Consider the following 20,502-nt stretch of genomic DNA (forward strand, 5'->3'; position numbering starts at 1 on the left):
GATGGGTGTATCAGCTTGCAGAGGGAATACCATATACACCAGACATAATGGCAGCTAGCTGACAGGTATTGACTGGTTTTATGAATGGTGTGTAACCAATTGGGGTAGGGTACGGAGTTAAAAAAACCAACGAATCTGGTACAATATACTGAGTATCAGCTTGCAGAGGGAATACCATATACACCAGACATAATGGCAGCTAGCTGACAGGTAATGACTGGTTTTATGAATGGTGTGTAACCAATTGGGGTAGGGTACGGAGTTAAAAAAACCAACGAATCTGGTACAATATACTGCCTCAGTTCAGATATCACGTCAGATACCACTATTAAAAGAACAGAACCCATTGGGTCCAACTGTATATAGCAATTCCCAGTCTTTACCCATTTGAACAAGAATTACACTTCAACCACAAAATATCTGTGTCTAATTATATTAATCAATAAAACAAAAAATTCTCAGTATTTAAAACATCTGTAGCAATTTTGCATGTTCAAAGCTCTTGGCAGATAATACCTCAGCAATCCTTACTGTAAATCAGATCACTATTACTGGCATATACCCAACAATTTGCAAACCCTTTGAAGCAGAACTTCCCAACTTCCCATTACCACACCATCGCCCACTAAGCTTCCCTCCATGTAAGCAGCCCCTCCCCCCGCTTGGAAGGCAACAAGAGTAAAATGGGTGTTCGTATCGGGAAGGAGAGAAATTGAAAGAAACTAGAAGAAGAAAAAGGAGAGAATAGGAGATTGGATTTATACCCCGCCCTTCACTCGGAGTCTCAGAGCAGCTTACGAACTCATTTCCCTTCTCCTCCCCACAGCAGACACCCTGCGAGGTAAGTGGGGCTGAGAGAGCTCTGAGAGAACTGTCCTTGAGGGAACAGCTCTGACAGAACTATGGCTTGCCCAAGGTCATCCAGCAAATGCAAGTGGAGGAGTGGGGAATCAAACCCGGTTCTTCCATTTTTTTTTAACGATGGAATGATTCTTTTTTCCCTTTCTTATAAAGCCAACCATCGTGAGGGTTTATTCGCATTTTCAAAATAATAGGCTTTAGTGTATTCTATTTTGTTCACTATTTCTTGTGTCATCCATAAATTAATTCGGTGTTGGGTTATTTTAATATTTGTTCTTATTTCATTTGAATCTCCTTTACTCTTACTAATATCTTCAACTCTTTTAAGTTAAGTAAAGAGTAAAAAAGAAAAAAAAAAGAAAACCGGTTCTCCCAGATTAGAGTCCGCGCACTTAACTACTACACCAAACTATCACCTCCTGTTTTCAAGACTTAAAGGTATTTAAGTACTGGGAATTGTGTGGTTGGATATATGCTGTTCTTTCAGAATTACAGGTGGAGGAGTGAAGCTGAGAGCAGATTGCCTGCAGCTACTTGGCAAGATCAAGACAGAGATAAGGTGCCAATACGTGACTTTCAGATTCACAGCTTAGTCTCTTAGCTATTGTGCTATTCCATTAATGAAAAAGACACAGCTGTTCACACAGATCTCTGAAGTTACTAGAGCCTAGAACTGATACTATGCCTTTTTAGAGAATTCTGTTTTCAGTCAATAAACTCACTGGATTATATACTGGATACATGTTCTGTACATCTGTGCTTTAACACACCCTTAAAAAGTCACAGAATATTTATACTGGTTAAGTATTTACATACTGGCAACTGACTGAAAGATTTAAAAAAGCTGAACATTCAGCTGAAGTAAACTGGCTGGAGGGAAGGGTCTTATTAGGAAGCAAAAATTGAAAACTGGATTTTTAAAATTTTGTTTTTAAAGAGATACTGATCAAGAGTTAAGGAAAGGGAGTGAACAGCATGTATATGCAACATTTATGGAAGAGGTCTTTCATGTCACATATTACAATAACCTTTAACTGGAAATGTTGGAGACTGAACCCAGGTACCTTCTACATGACAAGCAGATGCTCTACCACTGAGCCGCAGCTCCTGAGCACTGCACCACCTTGTAATGGGGGTTCTAAGTAACACAGAAAAAGGCTTGAGTCAGTGGGATAACGTTAATTAGAAGGATATGCTGCAGAAGCACAGCCAGAAGCTTCAGGCTTTAACCGGCTGTTTGGAATAAAGAACACATGTGCAAACATCTGGTGAGGAATAAAGCGTAGAGTTTTGTTTTGTTTTTTACAAATCTTTTCCCTTCCCTGCCCTTTTCATTCCATTAAAAGCTTCTTAGAAAAACTTAAGTCCTGTTCAGTTTTCAGTACTCTTAACAAAATGCTGAATGCTTCTGAATTAGGAGATTCCATATATTAACATTACATACAAGTTAAAGCATGCTCCACTCTATAGTAATTACGTTTTGTACACAGAGAGTACCTATGGCTTGATTCTTCCCAGGCTGAGCACAGCGGAATTCCCATAGGACATCATAGAATCCAATTTTCTCCATCCTCCCCACTCCCAGAATGCACTCAGACACTGGGCTATGCTATTACTAAGAATGGAAGCCCTTGATCCTCATGTTCCTTGACCTTAGGGGAGACCCAGACAGGATGTGGGGGAGAGAGAGAGCACATAACTCTCATAAGCCTGGTTTGCTGAGTGACTGTACACGGAGGCTTTAAGATAAGCGGAGAACTTTTTTTTTTGGTTCAAGTTTTGATGAGTTATGCTCTGTGAGGGTATCCTTGACAAGCTTCCTTCTGCTTACTAAAATATTAACTTGCACAGTTTGAATGATAAAGACCTAGTTAATCAGTAAATGCTTACTCACAAAGAACTGTCAGTGTGCAGCCCGGAAAATCTACAAGAACTAATGTCAGTGTACAGTCACAGACATGAGATTTATTTCTCTACGATCTTTATTGCTATGCTTATAAGGTAATTCCCATAAGCATTAAAGAAAATTAGACACTCGCAGATGTAATCTGTAAAAGTAAGAGACTCACCAAAGACTAATTTATCTTGCATAATGAACTGGTGAAGTAGTCTAATTCTTTTAGCAACACTGGAAGAGTAGATCTGTAACCAGGGCTAACAAAGAGAGTTATCCTAAGTAAGTCTACTCAGAATCCTACTCAGGTCTATTCAACAGGTCTAACGCCTAGAAAGGATTACAGTGAAAGAATGTTCTTCAATTCCAGTTTCTGAATTCAGAAACACCAGCAGCTGCACATACCTGTTTTCTATAAGCGTGACTGTATTAAATTCCTTGAAAAGGGGGTTGGGTCCAGCCAGCCTTTTCACTCTGTCTCACACAATTACCCTCAATAGCTCATTGCTTTCACATGGCCAGCATAGCCTTTTGGGTGGGCAAAGGAGACCCCTTCCTTCACCAATGGACAAGCTGGTTGGATTCAAGCCATAAAAAACTTTCTTGTAAGAAATATTTTAGAAAGGATGGGATTCTTACGGCACCATGTATGTTCCTGAAGCACACAGGAATTTGCTGATCTTTGCTTTGGTTGCTGATCTATCAACCCTCATAACTGGCTTGTGCAGGGAGAATGCGGGGAAGGGGTGCTACCATTGGAAGGATGAGCTTAAAATGTCTCAAGTGTACAGAGAAGCAACCTCACAGTTCTTTGTACCTTGGTCAATGAGGATGGTAAAAATTTTGGCTAAATATTAAAAATCTAAGCTTTCCCTAGCTAAGGAGGATTGAGTGAATAAGGTAAAGGATCTGCATAAATTAATAAGACTATCGAACATCCAGAGATGTAGAAAAGATAAGACTGAATTTGGAAATGCATGATTATCAAGTTTAATACTACTGTAACTGAAATAAAATTTCTATGTACCTAAAATTCATTGGTTTAGTTGTATATATATTATCTATCTAAGTTCTAAAGTTAAGTGGTTGAATATGTGCAGATTATGAATTACCTGGATCTGTCTGTTTCTCCTTTCATAAGAATGTGTAGTTGTACTGAATAGTGTTATTATAAAATGATAGATGTAAAGAGTTCATCTATATGCAACATCTTTAGGAGTCATGGCATGCTGTTATGTTTTTTAAAATATGTTTGAGAGACCTTAGCGCATCTATAGTCAATGCTTTAATTATCTCGGTGTGTCATCACATTATGGTACTAATATCTATAAACCTGGGTGCATTAACACAATCCTGTAATAGTACTTTATGGTCCATGAGATGAAACTGCATTCATATCTACTTCAAAGTATTCTGTAACAGTGAGTTATCTGTCATGGGTTTAAATGCACTGCTGTATCAACAAGATACTGCAATGCTTCATATTTGTCCTAAGATTTTTTTAAATTTAATTTATATATAATTTATATATAACACTGTTGCATGATAACACAAGAGGAAACGGGTGATTTGTATGCAAAAATTACAAGATGTTTACTGCCCATTTAGAACACTTTGCTTGTATGCAAAAATTACAAGATGTTTACTGCCCATTTAGAACACTTTGCTTTTCAGTTAATGAAACAGCAGATTACTTTGAAATAAAAACAAAAATAATCATACTACTTTGGAAACAACTAAGAAACTTTTACTATGCCATTTTACCATGGTGGTGGAAAGAAAATGACAGTCCCATTTCTTTTGTAAACACTAATGTTCCTAGCATTTTCTGCAAAAAATTTGCCTGTTATGGAGGTGCATAAATATTTGTTACAAACTAGATTTCACACTCACTCACACCAGTATTTTATAACTGCATTATCAGCCCTCCATCTCTTAAGTGATTGCTCAATGGTTCTTAGCTACTAGCAGAACTGCAAATACAGCTTCTCTCCTTCCTACGAAATATAAAGAACTTCAAATACATATGAGATCTCTCTGTGCAACTTACTACCTTTTGCAATGAAGGGAGGAGAGTGTTATGTATTGACTTGTATATATAACTGCTATGTGAACTGTCCCATTAAGATACCATGTTAAGCTTCGCCCCTGGGCTAGGATCCTAATGTAACCAATAGGAGCCCTAGCCCAGAATGTGTCTGCCAATCACTGTACAAAGCGGGACCGCTTGTGATTGGGTGTATTCTCTTCAACCTCATAGGTTGTTATCTGTACAGGGGGTGTGGCTACATTAGCCGGGAGTGTTTAAATATAGACAAGCCAGTGTATTGATTGTCTTGTTCTGATGATGGGTTCTGGCTGGCGATTGTTGTACCGTAACGGAGAAGTAACTGAGCTGAAGAATAAACCGCATTCTTGCTGAAATCACTCTCCGATTCTTTGTTAAGAGCACGACTTAACAGAGAGATGCAGGAATTCAAATGCCAAATGGTCACTCCCACTTACAGGGAATAAATAATAATGGATTCAGCTCATATAATTGCTACAACAGTCTTCTTGGCCTCATTAAAAAACTGTTGCTTGAATTCTTAAGAGTCCTTTCCACTTGCAGTAGGAGCATCTGCTTGTGGAAAAGGTAGAGGGCGGTATTAGCCAATTCCTTCCCCTTACTGCAGTTTCCCAGTTTGATCCCCATGATGTTGCTGGGAGGCCACTGACACATGAGGGAGCACAATTTTGGGGTGTGTGTGTAAGAAGACTGGGGCAGGTGGTGAGAGGCAAGAAAGCCCTTTTTTTAAAACACAGGACCCAAGTCAAAAGCTAAAATAAGTACAGGTTTTTATGCTCTCACGGACATTCTTTTTACGGTATGTCAGCAAGTTACACATAGCATATATATCTATGCTATAGAGATACAAAGGGAACAGAGATTGTTGAAGGTCAGAAGCTTTGTCTGAAGGCAAAGGAGGGAAGCAAACCTTAAAGACTCTACCAGTACTCCATTAGTGTCACACCAAATTACTTCTTGTATTTGGAGAACTGTGCATTCATAAGTTAGAAATGTTGCTTCCAGTTTTATAAAACAAAATTTGGCAATGTGACTATTTTTGTTTTCTTTAATAGTAAGACTTCTTAAAAATTACCTTTGAATATTTTTCATTTTGTAAAACTTTGCAATATAAAATATCAACACAGCCCACCTTCCCTCTTAGTTTAATGTTTGTATGGAAAAATAATTAAGCATTTAGAAAGGAATAATCTGTTCACAAGCATGCCAGGTATCAAATTTATCTTATAAAAATTCTTCCATGTTCCAGTTGCTTCACTCCTTATTACATGCTGCAAAAGGCAGTAATAATTTTTATAGCCAAATATCTCTTCATAAGATACCAGGTGGCTTTCAATATTTACTATTTAAGCCATGCATGAAATTTAAACATTACAAAAAAATGACTTACCAGTTGACAATCCTGAAATATGCACATTTTCTGAACGTTCTGCAAGAGCACTGTTTCCTAAAATTAAACATAATGAATAAACTAATTTCCAAGATAAAATTTGTAAAAATTCTTCAGATATACTATTACAGAAAGAGAACAAAAGCCAAGCTATTTTAATATTCAAATATTTAAGAGCCAAGACCCCCTTCTACTATATTTCTGAAGAAAGAATAAATTGAGAAATAACATAAATTTTTACACTAACAAGGCACAGAATGCTTCTTTGTCATATGGTAGACAAACTAAATATGGAACCTAGAGGCATCAGAGTCTGATTACATTGTAACAGTTTTAAAAAGATTTCAGATGGTTGAGTCCTTTTTAATTATCTCATTTTCAACTTATTTTTCCACTGCCTGCTCCTCCCAACTACTTATAGGAAGCTGACCAGATATAACAAAACGGAAAAGATCACGGAATGACCAGGAACATGTCTTTTCTCCTAAGAATGAGTTTTAAGGCAAACACCACCAGCTTTCCTTTGCCTAATTTGAGGGAACAAATTCTAGATGCAGCCCTAGCTGCTCTTCACAGGGCAGGTGTAATATATTGCCAGACTCTTAACCCTGTCATACTGTGATTTCACCTGAATTTTCTTGTAGTGATGCCACCTCTCGCTACGTCTGTTTATTGGTTAGAGGGTCAGAAAATGTGCACAACGTGTCATATGGAAGCAGTGGCAAGTCATTCCATGTGGCTGTTGACTCCACCAGGGACATTATGAGTTAACAATTTATATTCCACTTTTCTTTCTGGAAAAAATGCTCAAAGGGGTTTACAAGCATCAACTAGAACTACATCATAAATTACAAACTGCAAGACAGTCCATCTACACTTTCCCAATAAAAACCAAAAGTGTAAAACTGAAACCTACCATCAAACGACCTTATAAACTAGGTCTCACTAAAAACTCTCCTGAATAAAACTGTTTATACCATCAAACACAGGGAGGGAAGTCACTAAATGTGCCTCAACTGGAAGTGAAGCACACAAAAAGATCCTAGAATGCAGAGTCACAGATTTTACTCTGTTATGGGAGAAACAGCAAGAAGGATCTGATCAGATACTGTAATTAGCATTCAGGAGCGGCAGCTGTTTAGGAAGATGAATTACAGATTGTACAGGCCTTTAAAGATTAAAACCAGTCCCTTGAATTGTATGGGGGGGGGACTTGGCAGCCAGTGCAAAAATTCTAGACTTGTTTTGGCAGTTTTGAGTCTTCTTTAGAAGTCAGACTGCTGTATTCTGAATTAGCTGTACGCTCTGGATTGCCTTTAAGAGCAGCCCCTTGCAGAACACATTGCAATAATCTAATTTCAAAATTACAGCAGCATGGGTTAATATGGGTAGGTTGGCCAAGTCTAAATAAGTAGTTAGCTTCCGTGCCACACAAAAAATGAAAACAGGCACTCTTAGAAAAAGTACCATCTTATCTGGATCCAGTTTCATCTTGTTTCTCTTAGCCTCTTAATCAGGACACAGAGAACAGAGACAGCTGCCTTTAGTTGCTTAGTCAACAAACTATATATCTAGAGATCAGTATCATCTACTTATTAACAACAAACCTCTAAGCCCCAGAAGGCCTCATATAGGGGCCTAACACGAATGTCAAATAACTGGTTAGAATTCTTATTCTGAGGGTACCCCATGTGTCAACGGACAGGGAACTAACAGAGAACCTCCAAACCTTAATCTCTGTGTCCAAAGGACCATAACCACCATAGTGCTATATCTCTCAACCTAATCTCTTGTTCCCAAGCACTCAGCAAACTAGGATGGTCCACAGGATCAACGAATTTGACTGATCCAACAGGATCAAGAAAGATCCATATACAGAGACTGTTCACCCGTGTTTTCTTCTTTGCAGGGTCCTGACAAATTTTCTTTGGACCCCAGAACCAGCCCAGAAATTAAGGAGCCCAGATTCACCCATACCTAACGCAATTTTCATGTCACAGTAAGCACGTTTAATGCTGTGCCCAATGGGGTTGCAAACTGGCTTGGAGAAAAATCCTGTTCCTTTAATGGAGGATTAATGGGACATAATCAGGTGGTGTTATTTACCTCCATGCCACAAAAAGCTTTAACAGTCCATTTCCACATACGAAGACGCTATTTAAAAGGACAGGACATTTTTCTCCAGAGCAGTTGGCAGCCCTAAATTCTCCACAGCAGTTGGCAACCCTAACCCTAACCCTAACTCCAGTTTCGTGTAGTGGCTAAGTGTGTGGATTCTAATCTGGGAGAACCGGGTTTGATTCCCACTCCTCCACTTGCACCTGGCTGGATTACCTTGGGCAAGCTGTAGTTCTGATAAGAGCTGTTCTTGAAAAAGAGCAGTTTCTGTCAGAGCTCTCTCAGCCCCACCTACCTCACAGGGTATCTGTTGTGGAGAGGGGAAGGGAAAGGAGTTTGTAAGCCGCTCTGAGACACCTTTGGGTAGTGAAGGGCAGGGTATAAATACAATCTCTTCTTATTATTATTGTGATACATGGGTGGGTGGGATATTTACTCTAAGAGGTAAGGGTATCAGTTAGTTGCAAAGAGCTGGGTCTTTACTGCAGATGGGTGAAGGCTCTGGTCTGTCTTCCTGAATAAGGTGCCGACTTGCTTTGTCCTCATCTTCTTTCAGATGGGGTACAAAATGTTTTGTGAGTGTGATATGGTTTTCCTGAAGAGGCCCAGAACAGGCAAAACTTGAAAACTTTCACACAACTCCTTAGTTCCCCTCCCTTACAGGAACTAAGCCCATGTACATGTCATAGAATCATAGAGTTGGAAGGTACCTCAGGGATCATCTAGTCCAACCCCTTCACAATGCAGGAAATTCACAAATATCTCTCCTCCCACCCCCAGTGACCCCTGTTCCACACCCAGAAGATGACAAAAAACCTCCAGGATCCCCAGTTTCCCCCCCCACCTCCATCTTCTCTCCCCTGTGTAATTTTCCTTGTCCCAAATTTTAGACTATCAGCTCCTTGGGGTAGGGGCTTGCGTTCTTGTGCTCTGTAAAGCAGAGGTGTCAAACTCATTTGTTACAAGGGGCAGATCTGACATAATGTCAGTTTGTTGAGCCGGGCCATGCGTGCCATAAAATGTAACATGAGATACCAGAGATATCACATTATAAAGGTGATTTCAGATGCCAAATGGCAATAGCAGGTGAATGACAAGAGCAAACTTGATTGGATTAGGTGTGATATGCAGAGGGATAGTAGGTGTGGTAATCAGACAGGAAACCTAGGACTTGATTCAGTCCAGGAGGATGCAAAGAATAAATGGACATAACCAAGTCTGACATTAGAAACCACAAAATTCAAAAACCAGTGGGCGAACATTTAACCTTCCAGGACATTCAGTTGCTGACCTAAGAGTAGCAGTTCTCTTACAAAGGAATTTCAAAGGGAGATTAGAAAGACAGGCTGCTGAATTGCAACTGATAATGAAGCTCAATGCATCCTCCAGGATGGAATTGAGACCTAGGTTTCCTGTCTCATCATCAACGCCTGCTATTGTCATTTGGCATCTGAAATCACTCCACTCTCCAAGATTTAAGGACTAACGAAATCTATCTGTATCTGAAGAAATGAGTAGTGACTCATGAAAGCTCATTCTCTGCCATAAATTTTGTTAGGTGCTACTGGACTCCTGCTCCTTTCCTCAATAAAGATTGCAAGCTGTGCTGTTAGGTTTCTTTTTTTTTCTTCATCTGTCTAAACTGGAGGGGGAGTTCTCTCCAAGTGAAATAATGTGTTGATTTCAGACTGGACAAAATCCATTCAAGTATTGGTGATGATAATGAAACAGTTGAAAAAGCAAAGGGGGAGTGAAGAAAGGCAGCCAGCAAGGTGGAAGGGGAGGAAAGGAACATATGGAACCATAAATGTATTTTAAATACTTAGCCATCTACTTCCATCATTAAACAATGGAATCCAATGGAACTGGATTATTAAGCAATGGAAGCCAATCCAAGTATTCTAATTCCTAATCAGGGTCTTTTTGAAAGAAAATGAAATCCCAGATAGGCACAGATAAATCTAATCTTTAAAAAACCTTTTCAGGAAAATGCCAAAATAATGTCCTTTTAATTCTCCTTTCCTCTTATCCCAACCTGCCCCTTAACATGCATATACCTGTGCATATGTGTGTGAGAGAGAGAGAGAGAGAGAGAGAGATCAAGTCTCAAAGAAACACAGCAAAGTAGGGTGATCTCAATGTAACGTGTGCTTGGCAGAAGAATCTACCCACCCCCCCCCAGGAGAAGGAAAAGAAGAATGAAACCTTATACCTGAAATAAAACGTTGCCGGTCTTAAAGGAGCCGGGGAGTCAGGCTTTGCTCTTTCTCCTTCACAAGAACTCACTTCTGCTTTCGCTTTCCCTCTCTCTTCCTTCAAAAGGAGAAGAGCTCAGCCAAAGGAGGGAAGGGGGACTTGGCTTGGTCCCCTCCCTTCCTCCGAAAGGAGCACACAGCCAATGGAGGGAAGGGAGACTTGCCTTGGTTCTCTCCTGCATGAAACAGGAAGCGGGAGCTCGGCAAACGCCAGCTGCGATGCGGTGGCAGCCCCAGAGAAGGAAGCAACAGAGAGCCAGTTGCTCGTGGGCTGGATCCAAGCCCTGAAGGGGCTGGATCAGGCCCATGGGCCATATATGTTGACACTGCTGCAAAGCATCATGCACACTGACTGTTCTGGGTAATTAAAAAAAACCCATCATTTGATTCAACTGCATGTAAACAAACAGGCCCTAAACTAGTGGTTTCCAGTGGAATAGACATGTTAAGTTTGTGTTAACAAAACAAGAACCCTACAACACCTAAATGTTCAGGCTCAGGCCTTTTTTTTTTTGTTTAAGCTAATGTAGGGCTGGCCAACTACTACCACTACACTGCTATGTAACTAGAACGAAAGTAAAGGAAGAAAACATCAGAGAATTGTTCTCTTTTCAACTCAAATATGGAGTCGGGGGAGGGGACACAGATTTCAAGCAAACCCCCATTTCAACGATTCAGTAAGTCATCATAATCATAATCCTGCAAATATAATTAGTACACGAAGCCTGAGTATAAAACTACTCAAAATCTACTCTATTATTTGTACTCTAAATGATTTCAATACCAGTGAAAGTTGACCTGAAGACTGAGAGACTTGTTGCTTCCTCTCCAGGCCAGGTTTCTCTGTATCCCTCATTATTGGGGGGAACAAGTCGCCTCCATCAAGCACAGCCACCTGCCTGCTCTCAGATTTCTCCAGGCAGGTGAGAACAAAACTTTCCAAGAAAGGCAAAGGAGAGCCAGCAGTTCCTGAGTTTGCAACAGAACACATATTCTGGCAACAAATGAGCTCTGTGCTAGAAGTTTTGCAGGGCATTCCTTTGAAGGGCTAATTCCCCCCTTTTGGTCCTCATTTTAATATCTATAACAGAATTTACAGACCGAGGACCAACATAGCTTGAGGGCCACAAGTAGGGGTATACGTTTGGCATAAACCAAACTGAAAAATCAAAGATCCGTATTTGGCTACCGCTATAGCTAAGCATGAAAAAAGCCCGGGGTGGTGGTGGTGGTGGCTTTTATTCAGGTATGCAAGCTATACTGCAAGCCAGTCCCAGCCAAGGATCAGCTGGTGCTGACATCTCTGCGCTGCCTCAGCTGAGGCTGGCTGGCTCCTCTTGCACCTTGGTTTAAACCAAGCTGCGAGCGCCCCAGCTGATCTTCTCTTGCAGCTCGGAGCTGTCAGAGAGGATCAGCTGGGGTGGTGCAGAGCTGAGAGCTCTCAACACTCCAGCCAATCCTGGGCCGGCACATTCATCCAGAAGCAGGCCTGTGGCCACAGGGGGCCCATGGGGCAATGCTACCATATTTACCCAGCCCCTTCATCTTCCAGTCCCCCCCTCTCCCCTGAGAGATGGAGGGAGCCTGGGGCTGCTAATCTGGAGAAAAGTGGCAAGAACAGCTGGCTAGCTGGCTGACACACACCAGGGGAAGGGAGCAAGAGTGGGAAGGGAGCGCACAGCAGGCTCTGCCACCAGCCCAAATTGATGAGTGAGCGAGAGCCACGAGGCCAATTGGAGGGCAGAGGGAGCAGCAAATGTGGCACTTACCTGCCTGTGGCACGGCTGGCTCACCTTCCTCCCTCGCCCACTGGCTGCCCCGCTGTCATCTCCCTGCTGCTGCCTCACCCAGCAACACGCTCCAGCCCCCCCCCACTGCACACAAACAGCCAAGGAAATTACACAGTACAAAACTGCAAAAACAAAAACAACTGTGTAATAAATAATCATAAACAACTAAACCACCGAATATGATAATTTTATACCAAGTGTTGCAAAAGACAGAAAATTCTAAACATAACGATATTTAGTGATCCAAATTCTCAAAAGAACACCACTTTAGACAATTACTCCAATGATATGAAATGAAAGGAAATCAAAATCAAAAAGTGATTGCACCGCTTGGAAACAGTGGTCCAAAGGATCAATGCTATCACCACAAAGAATGTTTCAAGTTCGATGTCTTCACTGACCAATTCCCATCTGCTTCATGCGTTTGCTGGCTTCATGGTCGCTTATCGCTTATAGCTTTATCAAAAGCAGAACCTGAAACTGTAGAGACCATACACACAACGCTCAAAAACCATGAATGCATCCACCCTCTGTACTTTAAACTTAAATAAAATGTTTACAACTTACCAAAAGTCTCCCAATTCTCATTTAAACAAATCTAACGGGGAACTTCGTCTCCCATACCAACTAGTCGAGGCAAAAGGCAGCGTGATCAGACTGGTATAGGTGTTATAATTATACACCCATTTCATTGAACCCTTAAAGGGGTAAGCACTAATTGCAATACAGCTTAAAAAAGTAAAGAACCTAACGTCACATAAAACTTAAAGAGGGTGTTGCATACATGATGTAAAGCATCCTAATTGTCATATACTCAATCAGTAAATTAACCCAAGGGAATGAAATAATCATAAAAAACTGTAATCCACATTTAAATTGAGGCCACCGGGGGGGCTGGCTAATGTGTTGAATCTGTGTATCGTTCTAGCTTCTTCATTAGCAATACTTTTCTGATGTCAATCTCATTAAATCTGTTACTCTTAAATAAATACAGAACAAAAAACCTCAATGACTCAGGCTCATGGTTGAATTTCAAAAAATGATCAGTAAGTGGGGCTTCCATACACTGGCCACGAATGCGTGATCTGTGTTCCAATATTCTGACCTTAATAGGTCTAATTGTGCTACCAATGTATAACAAGTCACAGGGACATAAGATACTATATATGCTAAATTTGGAATTGCAATTTGAAAAATGATCCAAAGTATATTTATATCCGGTTTGGGGATGTATGAACCCCTTCATTTCCAAGGACATGGGACATGCACTGCAAGCATGACATTTGTAGTGACCTCTAGGTAAACTAGAAGGCGCAGACACATTAGATTTAAAACCAGAATGTATCAGTAAGTCCCTCAAATCGCTGGTCCTTTTGAACCCAATCCTGGGTATTGACTGGCATCCTGGGATATCTTGCACAGTGTGCCAATATCGTTCAAGCACCTTCTTAATGTCATAAGCACGATAAGAATATTCTAATGAGCAGGTAATACATGACTGCACCAGTGTAGCCAACTTTGGAGCCATCACCCTGTTTCTATCTTCAGATATTGCCCGCTCCCTGGCCACCCTAATGATGTGAGCAGGTTATCCCTTCTTTGAAAATTGTTCACTCAAACACCTGCTGTTACCCACAAAATCACGCAGGAAGGTAGAATTTCTCCTCACATGTGCAAACTGACCAAAATGAATATTATTTTTTATATGTGGAGGATGATAAGAATGATAATGCAGGTACATGTTGCGGTCCATCGGTTTTCTAAAAGTGCGGATCACTACTTTGCTGTCTACTGTCCTGTATACCTTGGTATCCAAAAAGGTCACTAGATCCTTATCACAATGTGTGGTGAATCTAATGGTGTCATGGATATTGTTTAACCAGGCGCAAAAGTCCCCAAAACGATGTTGATTCTTAAATACAATGAAGAGATCAATAAATCTCTTAAAGATGCAGATGTCACTTGAAAAGGGATTCAAAGTTTCATTAAATATGAAATGATCCTCAAGCCAAGCCATAAACAGGCATGCTAAACTAGGGGCCAAAGGGCTCCCCATGGCCACTCCCCTGACCTGCGAAAAACACTGGTCCTCAAATCTGAAAGAACTTTTTTCCAAAATAATATCTAGCAATTGTAGCAAAATAGAGGAACGGGGATGTAAGCTATCCCTTTTGTTGAAATACAGTCCAGCAACAATTCTAGCCTCATCATGCGGTATGTTAGTGTAAAGGGTGCCCATATCTAGGGTCGCGAGTACCGCTGAAGATGAGATGGATATACCCTCAGTCTGTGCAATAAAATCCACAGTGTCTCTCACGTAGCTCCATATGGTGGGTACAAAAGGTTTTAGAAAAAAAATCCACATATTGTGCTAGTGGTCTGATCTTTTTGAGACTTGGGGGATTTTTTGAGGAGAGGCACCAGAAGCTATGCTGCAAATTTGGTGCCTCTATCTAAAAAAACATACCCTCCGAGCCCTAGATACTCCTGGATCAATTCTCCATTATACTCTATGGGGACCATTGACTGTAATGGTTCCCACAGGGTATAATGGAGCCAAAAAAAATTGGGTTTCCCAAATATTTCCTGAATCCAAATACCATATCAGGAAATACTGATATTTTTCAGGTTCAATATACTCAATTCAATGAACTCAAAAAATACCAAGGTTTGTTGTTGTTTTTTTGCACACCCCTAGTCACAAGCAAACTTTAGGTCATAGTGGTGACCTGGCATCCAGAATGATACAAGCCTGGTATAGTGAAAACCTGTCCTCCCTTTGTTGTAATACTGAAAGGAGCAGAGTACATGTTTTCTATATTAAGAACATAAGAGAACCCAATGTTGGATCAGGCTAATGGCCCATATAGTCCAACGCTCTGTCACACAAAAATATCAAGTGCCATCAGGAGGTCCAGCAGTGGGGCCAGGACACTAGAAGCCCTCACACTGTTGCCCCCCCCCCAAGCACCAAGAATACGGAGCATCACTTGCCCCAGCATGTGAGTTCCTATCTATACTTTGTGGCTAATAGCCACTGATGGACCTCTGCTCCATGTTTATCCAGTTCCCTCTTGAAGCTGTCCATGCTTGTAGCCGCCGCCACCTCCTGTGGCAGTGAATTCCATGTGTTAATCACTCTTTGGGTGAAGAAGTACTTCCTTTTATCTGTTCTAACCCGACCGCTCAGCAATTTCATGCAGTGCCCACGAGTTCTTCTATTGTGAGAAAGGGAGAAAAGTACTTCTTTCTCAACCTGCTCTACCCCACGCATATATTAATATACTCCAGCAAAACCAGCCATTTAGGACTGAAATTTTTATCCATCATTTGATCTTACTCTCTCATATAGCTCTCTCCCTACTGAGAACCACATATAAACTGTGTCCCCTTGCTACAGGACTCATGCCCGGGGAACAGTTTTCATCCTCCTCTATGCAGTCTACATATGGAGAAATTTTACCAACATCTCACCCCAAAAAGGTTTCTTTCTGATTTAGAACACAGGAGCTTGCCCTATGCAAACACACCACTTAAGATCTCACGTCTTGTTTCATATTCCACAGAGTTGTAAGGAATTATTTTCAGTAAGACATTTCAGGTTCAATTCAGCAGTTCTGGAGGGGGGGGGAATTAAATGATCCTGATGCTTTTAAAGGGGCTTGTAAATCACTAAGCTGATTGACCATAAAAGTATGCCACCATTTTGGCCCGTTCTTTCCATCACAGCTTGACAGTCATTTTCAGTCCTCCCTCAAAATAAGGATGTTGCACACTCCATCCATAGTACACTTTAATACCTTTGTCTTATATTTTTTAAGTGGCAACATATTCTTCTATATTTTGGAGGCTTAAGTGCCATACACCACCAGTAAAAAAGAATGTAACTTGATAGATTCTAACGCAGCACAAGGGGTAATACTAAATTATGTCATATGTCCAACATTGGCACTTAGCATGCATTTCATATCTGAAATGTACAACTTCGTGTACTGCAATTAACGAATGGTTTTTCATGAAGCTATTTCTTAAGTATTAGTACTGTACCACATTCTTTATCATTTCTGTTTAAAGAAGTCGTTTGCTACATTCTGCGCTTACAGGGACTCTTATATCTAAAGAACTGGGTCATACTTCCTGTATGGTTGACCTCTGTAAATATGTTTTCCTGTTAGGCTCTGGAAACGTATTGATGGATAGTTTTATTCAGTCAGACAGTATACAGAGAAAAGTAATGAAACATGAGTATACTATCATAGGCACACCACAACCCAAAAGTATCCTTGCTGGTTACCTATTTATATATTCATTTATACTCTACCATTTCCCCCAATGGGAACCTGCAGAAGATTATATTGTTTTCCTCTTCTCCCATTTTATTCTCACAACAACCTGTGAGGTAGGTTAAACTGAGAGTATGCAACACCAAGGTCACCCAACAAGCTTCATGACAGAGTGGGGATTTGAACTTGAGTCTTTTCCAGATCCTAAATAAGACTTAAGATGGGTTCTACATTTTGCCAACTGCAAGGGGCTGCACTGGTAACAAGAACACAAACATTGTCATAAGCATTTATGCTGGTCTTAGAAAATTCATATTAAATATTTTGCTTCAAAAAGGCACAATTCACACATTTCTTTTCCCAGTCGTAAAATCTTCCCAGGTACACACGTTCATGATTAAAAACACCCATTCATTATTAAAAAATGCCATGTCAGAGAGGAAGTGATGGTTGTGACTTGCAGCAGTTCCCATAAGTAGCAAAACAGTCAGACTCATACATTACATTTGTTCATGTAAATGCAGGTTGAAGGAAAAATAGGGTGAACCAGTTCTTATTTCTTCAGTTTCAGATGAAATTGCCTAATGGTCTCATTAGTGACCTCAAGAGCAAAAACCACATACATGTTTTAGATGGCAAGTGGAAAAAAAAATGAATCAAAAATTCTGAAGAAGTAGAAAGTGATATACAGTCTAGACACAGGACAGGAAATGTGAAATGCACAAATGAGTGCTGAGGATTTCTAGACAGAAACAAGAAACTTTCTTCAAATACATTAGAAACAGGAAACCAGCCAGGGAGGCAGTGGGGCCCTTGGACGACCAAGGGGTAAAAGGAGTATTGAAGGATGATAGGGAAATGGCTGAGAAGCTAAATGCATTTTTTGCCTCCGTCTTCACTGTGGAAGATGAGAAGTGCTTGCCCACTCCAGAACCACTGATTTCAGGAGGGGTGTTGGAAGACCTGAGTCAGATTGAGGTGATGAGAGAGGAGGTCCTAAAACTGATAGACAACTTAAAAACTGAAAAATCACCAGGCCCAGATGGCATACATCCGAGAGTTCTGAAAGAACTCAAATGTGAACTTGTAGATCTCCTGACAAAGATATGTAATCTTTCCTTAAAATCTGCCTCCATTCCTGAGGATTGGAAGGTAGCTAATGTCACTCCCATCTTTAAAAAGGGTTCCAGAGGAGATCCGGGAAATTACAGGCCAGTCAGTCTGACGTCGATACCGGGTAAATTGGTGGAAACCATTATTAAGGAAAGAATTAGTAGGCACATAGATGAACAAAACCTATTGAGGCAGACTCAACATGGGTTCTGTAAGGGAAGATCTTGTCTCACTAACCTGTTAGTGTTCTTTGAGGGGGTGAACAAACATGTGGACAAGGGGGATCCAATAGATATTATTTACCTTGACTTCCAGAAAGCTTTTGATAAAGTTCCTCATCAAAGGCTCCTAAGTAAGCTCAAAAATCATGGGATAGAAGGACAAGTCCTTTTATGGATCAAAAACTGGCTAGTTCATAGAAAACAGAGAGTGAGTGTAGGTGGGCAATTTTCTCAGTGGAGGGTGGTAAGCAGTGGGGTACCGCAGGGATCAGTACTTGGTCCACTGCTTTTTAACTTGTTCATTAATGATTTGGAGATGGGAGTAAGCAGTGAAGTGGCTAAATTTGCGGATGATACAAAGTTGTTCGGGGTGGTGAAAACCAGTGAGGATTGTGAGGCACTCCAAGGGGATCTGTCAAGGATGGGCGAGTGGGCGTCAACATGGCAAATGGGGTTCAATGTGGCCAAGTGCAAGGTGATGCACATTGGAGCCAAAAATCCTAAATATAAATACACATTGATGGGGTCTGAACTGGCAGAGACTGATCAAGAGAGAGATCTTGGAGTTGTAGTAGATAACTCACTGAAGATGTCGAGACAGTGTGTGACTGCAATAAAGAAGGCCAATGCTATGCTGGGGATTATTAGGAAGGGTATTGTAAACAGATCAGCCAATATCATAATGCCGCTATATAAATCAATGGTGCGACCTCATTTGGAATACTGTGTGCAGTTCTGGTCACCACACCTTAAAAAGGATATTATAGCTTTGGAAAAAGTGCAGAAAAGGGCAACTCGAATGATAAAAGGGTTGGAACACTTTCCCTATGAGGAAAGGTTAAAGCGCTTAGGGCTCTTTAGCTTGGAGAAACGACGACTGAGGGGTGACATGATTGAGGTTTATAAGATTATGCATGGGATAGAGCAGGTAGAGAAAGAGGTACTTTTCTCCCTTTCTCACAATACAAGAACTCGTGGGCACTCCATGAAATTGCTGAGCGGTGGGGTTGGAACGGATAAAAGAAAGAACTTCTTCACCCAAAGAGTGATTAACACATGGAATTCACTGCCACAGGACTGCCACCTACAAGCATGGACGGCTTCAAAAGGGAATTAGATAAGCATATGGAGCAGAGGTCCATCAGTGGCTATTAGCCACAAGGTATAGATAGGGACTCTGGGGCAAGTGGTGCTCTGTCTTCTTGGTGCTTGGGGGGGGGGTCAACAGTGGGAGGGTCTCTAATGTCCTGGCCCCACTGCTGGACCTCCTGATGGCACCTGGTATTTTTGGCCACCGTGTGACACAGAGTGTTGGACTGGATGGGCCTTTGGCCTGATCCAACATTGGCGTCTCTTGTGTTCTTATGTTCTTACTGTGGCATACAAAATGATATCTCTTCTATAAATAGAGGGTTTTAAAAGTTTGTAAAACTAAATTCCATCTAAACTCAGAACGCAACTGAATGACTCTCAGCTCTATTTCTTTGGCAACTATTTTTAGAGACAGAAATTCTCTGAATTAGTGGAATAGTAAAAGCCAGCCAAAGTTGAGCAAGGCAGAACATCGGATTTTTGTATAAATCAGATCTCTGAAATATGGATAAAAACTAGATCTCAAGGTGTTGGGTCAGTTCCTCAAGGAAGCCTGTGCCTCCTCCAACCATTAAGAGCTTCTTCAGAACAAGACAAGATAGCTGGGTAAAGTGTCTATTTCCACAGAGGCCAGTTTGACAGTTTTAGCAATAAACTGCCAAGATAGCAGTATTTAATGCATGCAGGTATTGTGATGTTATATGCATTATTCCACCCAGGTTGTGCCCCAATCATGATGCTATAATTCTCCTGATGTGTTAGGTGGATCAGCAGTTACCATTAAGTACTGATGCACTTATCTATTCATCTTCTAGTACAAGTTGTTCCCATCTGGGAACGACAGAATGAAGCTACCCTGTTCTGTTAATAGCAAATCGCCCCATAATGCCCACCAATTGTCCTCTCTAAGGAAGATGCCTCCCTGTACTGTGATCTTTTCATACTACTCTTGTTTAAACTAGAATATAGTTTACAAGCCAATTCCTAACATTTTGTCCCTCTAGCATGGTCATAAAGCAGAACCCAGATGTGATTCTAAATAGCCGGAGTCATCAGGGGTACGGAACATGTGTATCCCATTGCCTTTTAATTTCTCCTATAAATGTGACTGCTCACTTCTACGGGGAAATCTAACTTGCTGCCCTTCCGCACATTGTTACATTACCTGTCTGGGAGCCCCTCTCATTCTACCTTTTTTGGTTTCTGCAGTATACAAATATACTCTGGTATCAAAATTATTAGAGCACATCTACGTACCCTGGAGACTGAGTGGTTAAGTGGAGACATGAGGAATCAGGGAGGAAAGCAAGGAAAGAGCCAGTTTGCTGGCACTGGCAGGAGGGTAGAGGGCAAGTCCTACAGGGTTCACAGTCTGAGGGCACCAGACCTTCCCAGGGGCAAGGGTGAAGGGCATTCC

The 20,502-nt window shown here is 41.0% G+C and overlaps 1 protein-coding gene across 2 annotated transcripts in view; it reads right to left on the bottom strand.

The window, feature by feature from the left end:
* The window catches only part of LRP12 (LDL receptor related protein 12), a 61,487-nt gene that overhangs the window by 19,067 nt on the left and 21,918 nt on the right, over positions 1 to 20,502 (bottom strand). Inside the window, exon 2 of one of the 2 annotated variants that reach the window (XM_015407288.1) lies at positions 6,214 to 6,270. The exons of the other annotated variant lie outside the window; for it this stretch is intronic. Coding sequence (XP_015262774.1) covers positions 6,214 to 6,270 — 57 coding nt within the window. The remainder of the gene's footprint in view (positions 1 to 6,213; positions 6,271 to 20,502) is intronic. 2 annotated transcript variants of the gene reach the window in all.

The sequence above is a fragment of the Gekko japonicus genome, unplaced genomic scaffold, assembly GCF_001447785.1.
Source record: "Gekko japonicus isolate JY-2015 unplaced genomic scaffold, Gekko_japonicus_V1.1 scaffold119, whole genome shotgun sequence".
NCBI classification, from domain to species: Eukaryota; Metazoa; Chordata; class Lepidosauria; order Squamata; family Gekkonidae; genus Gekko; species Gekko japonicus.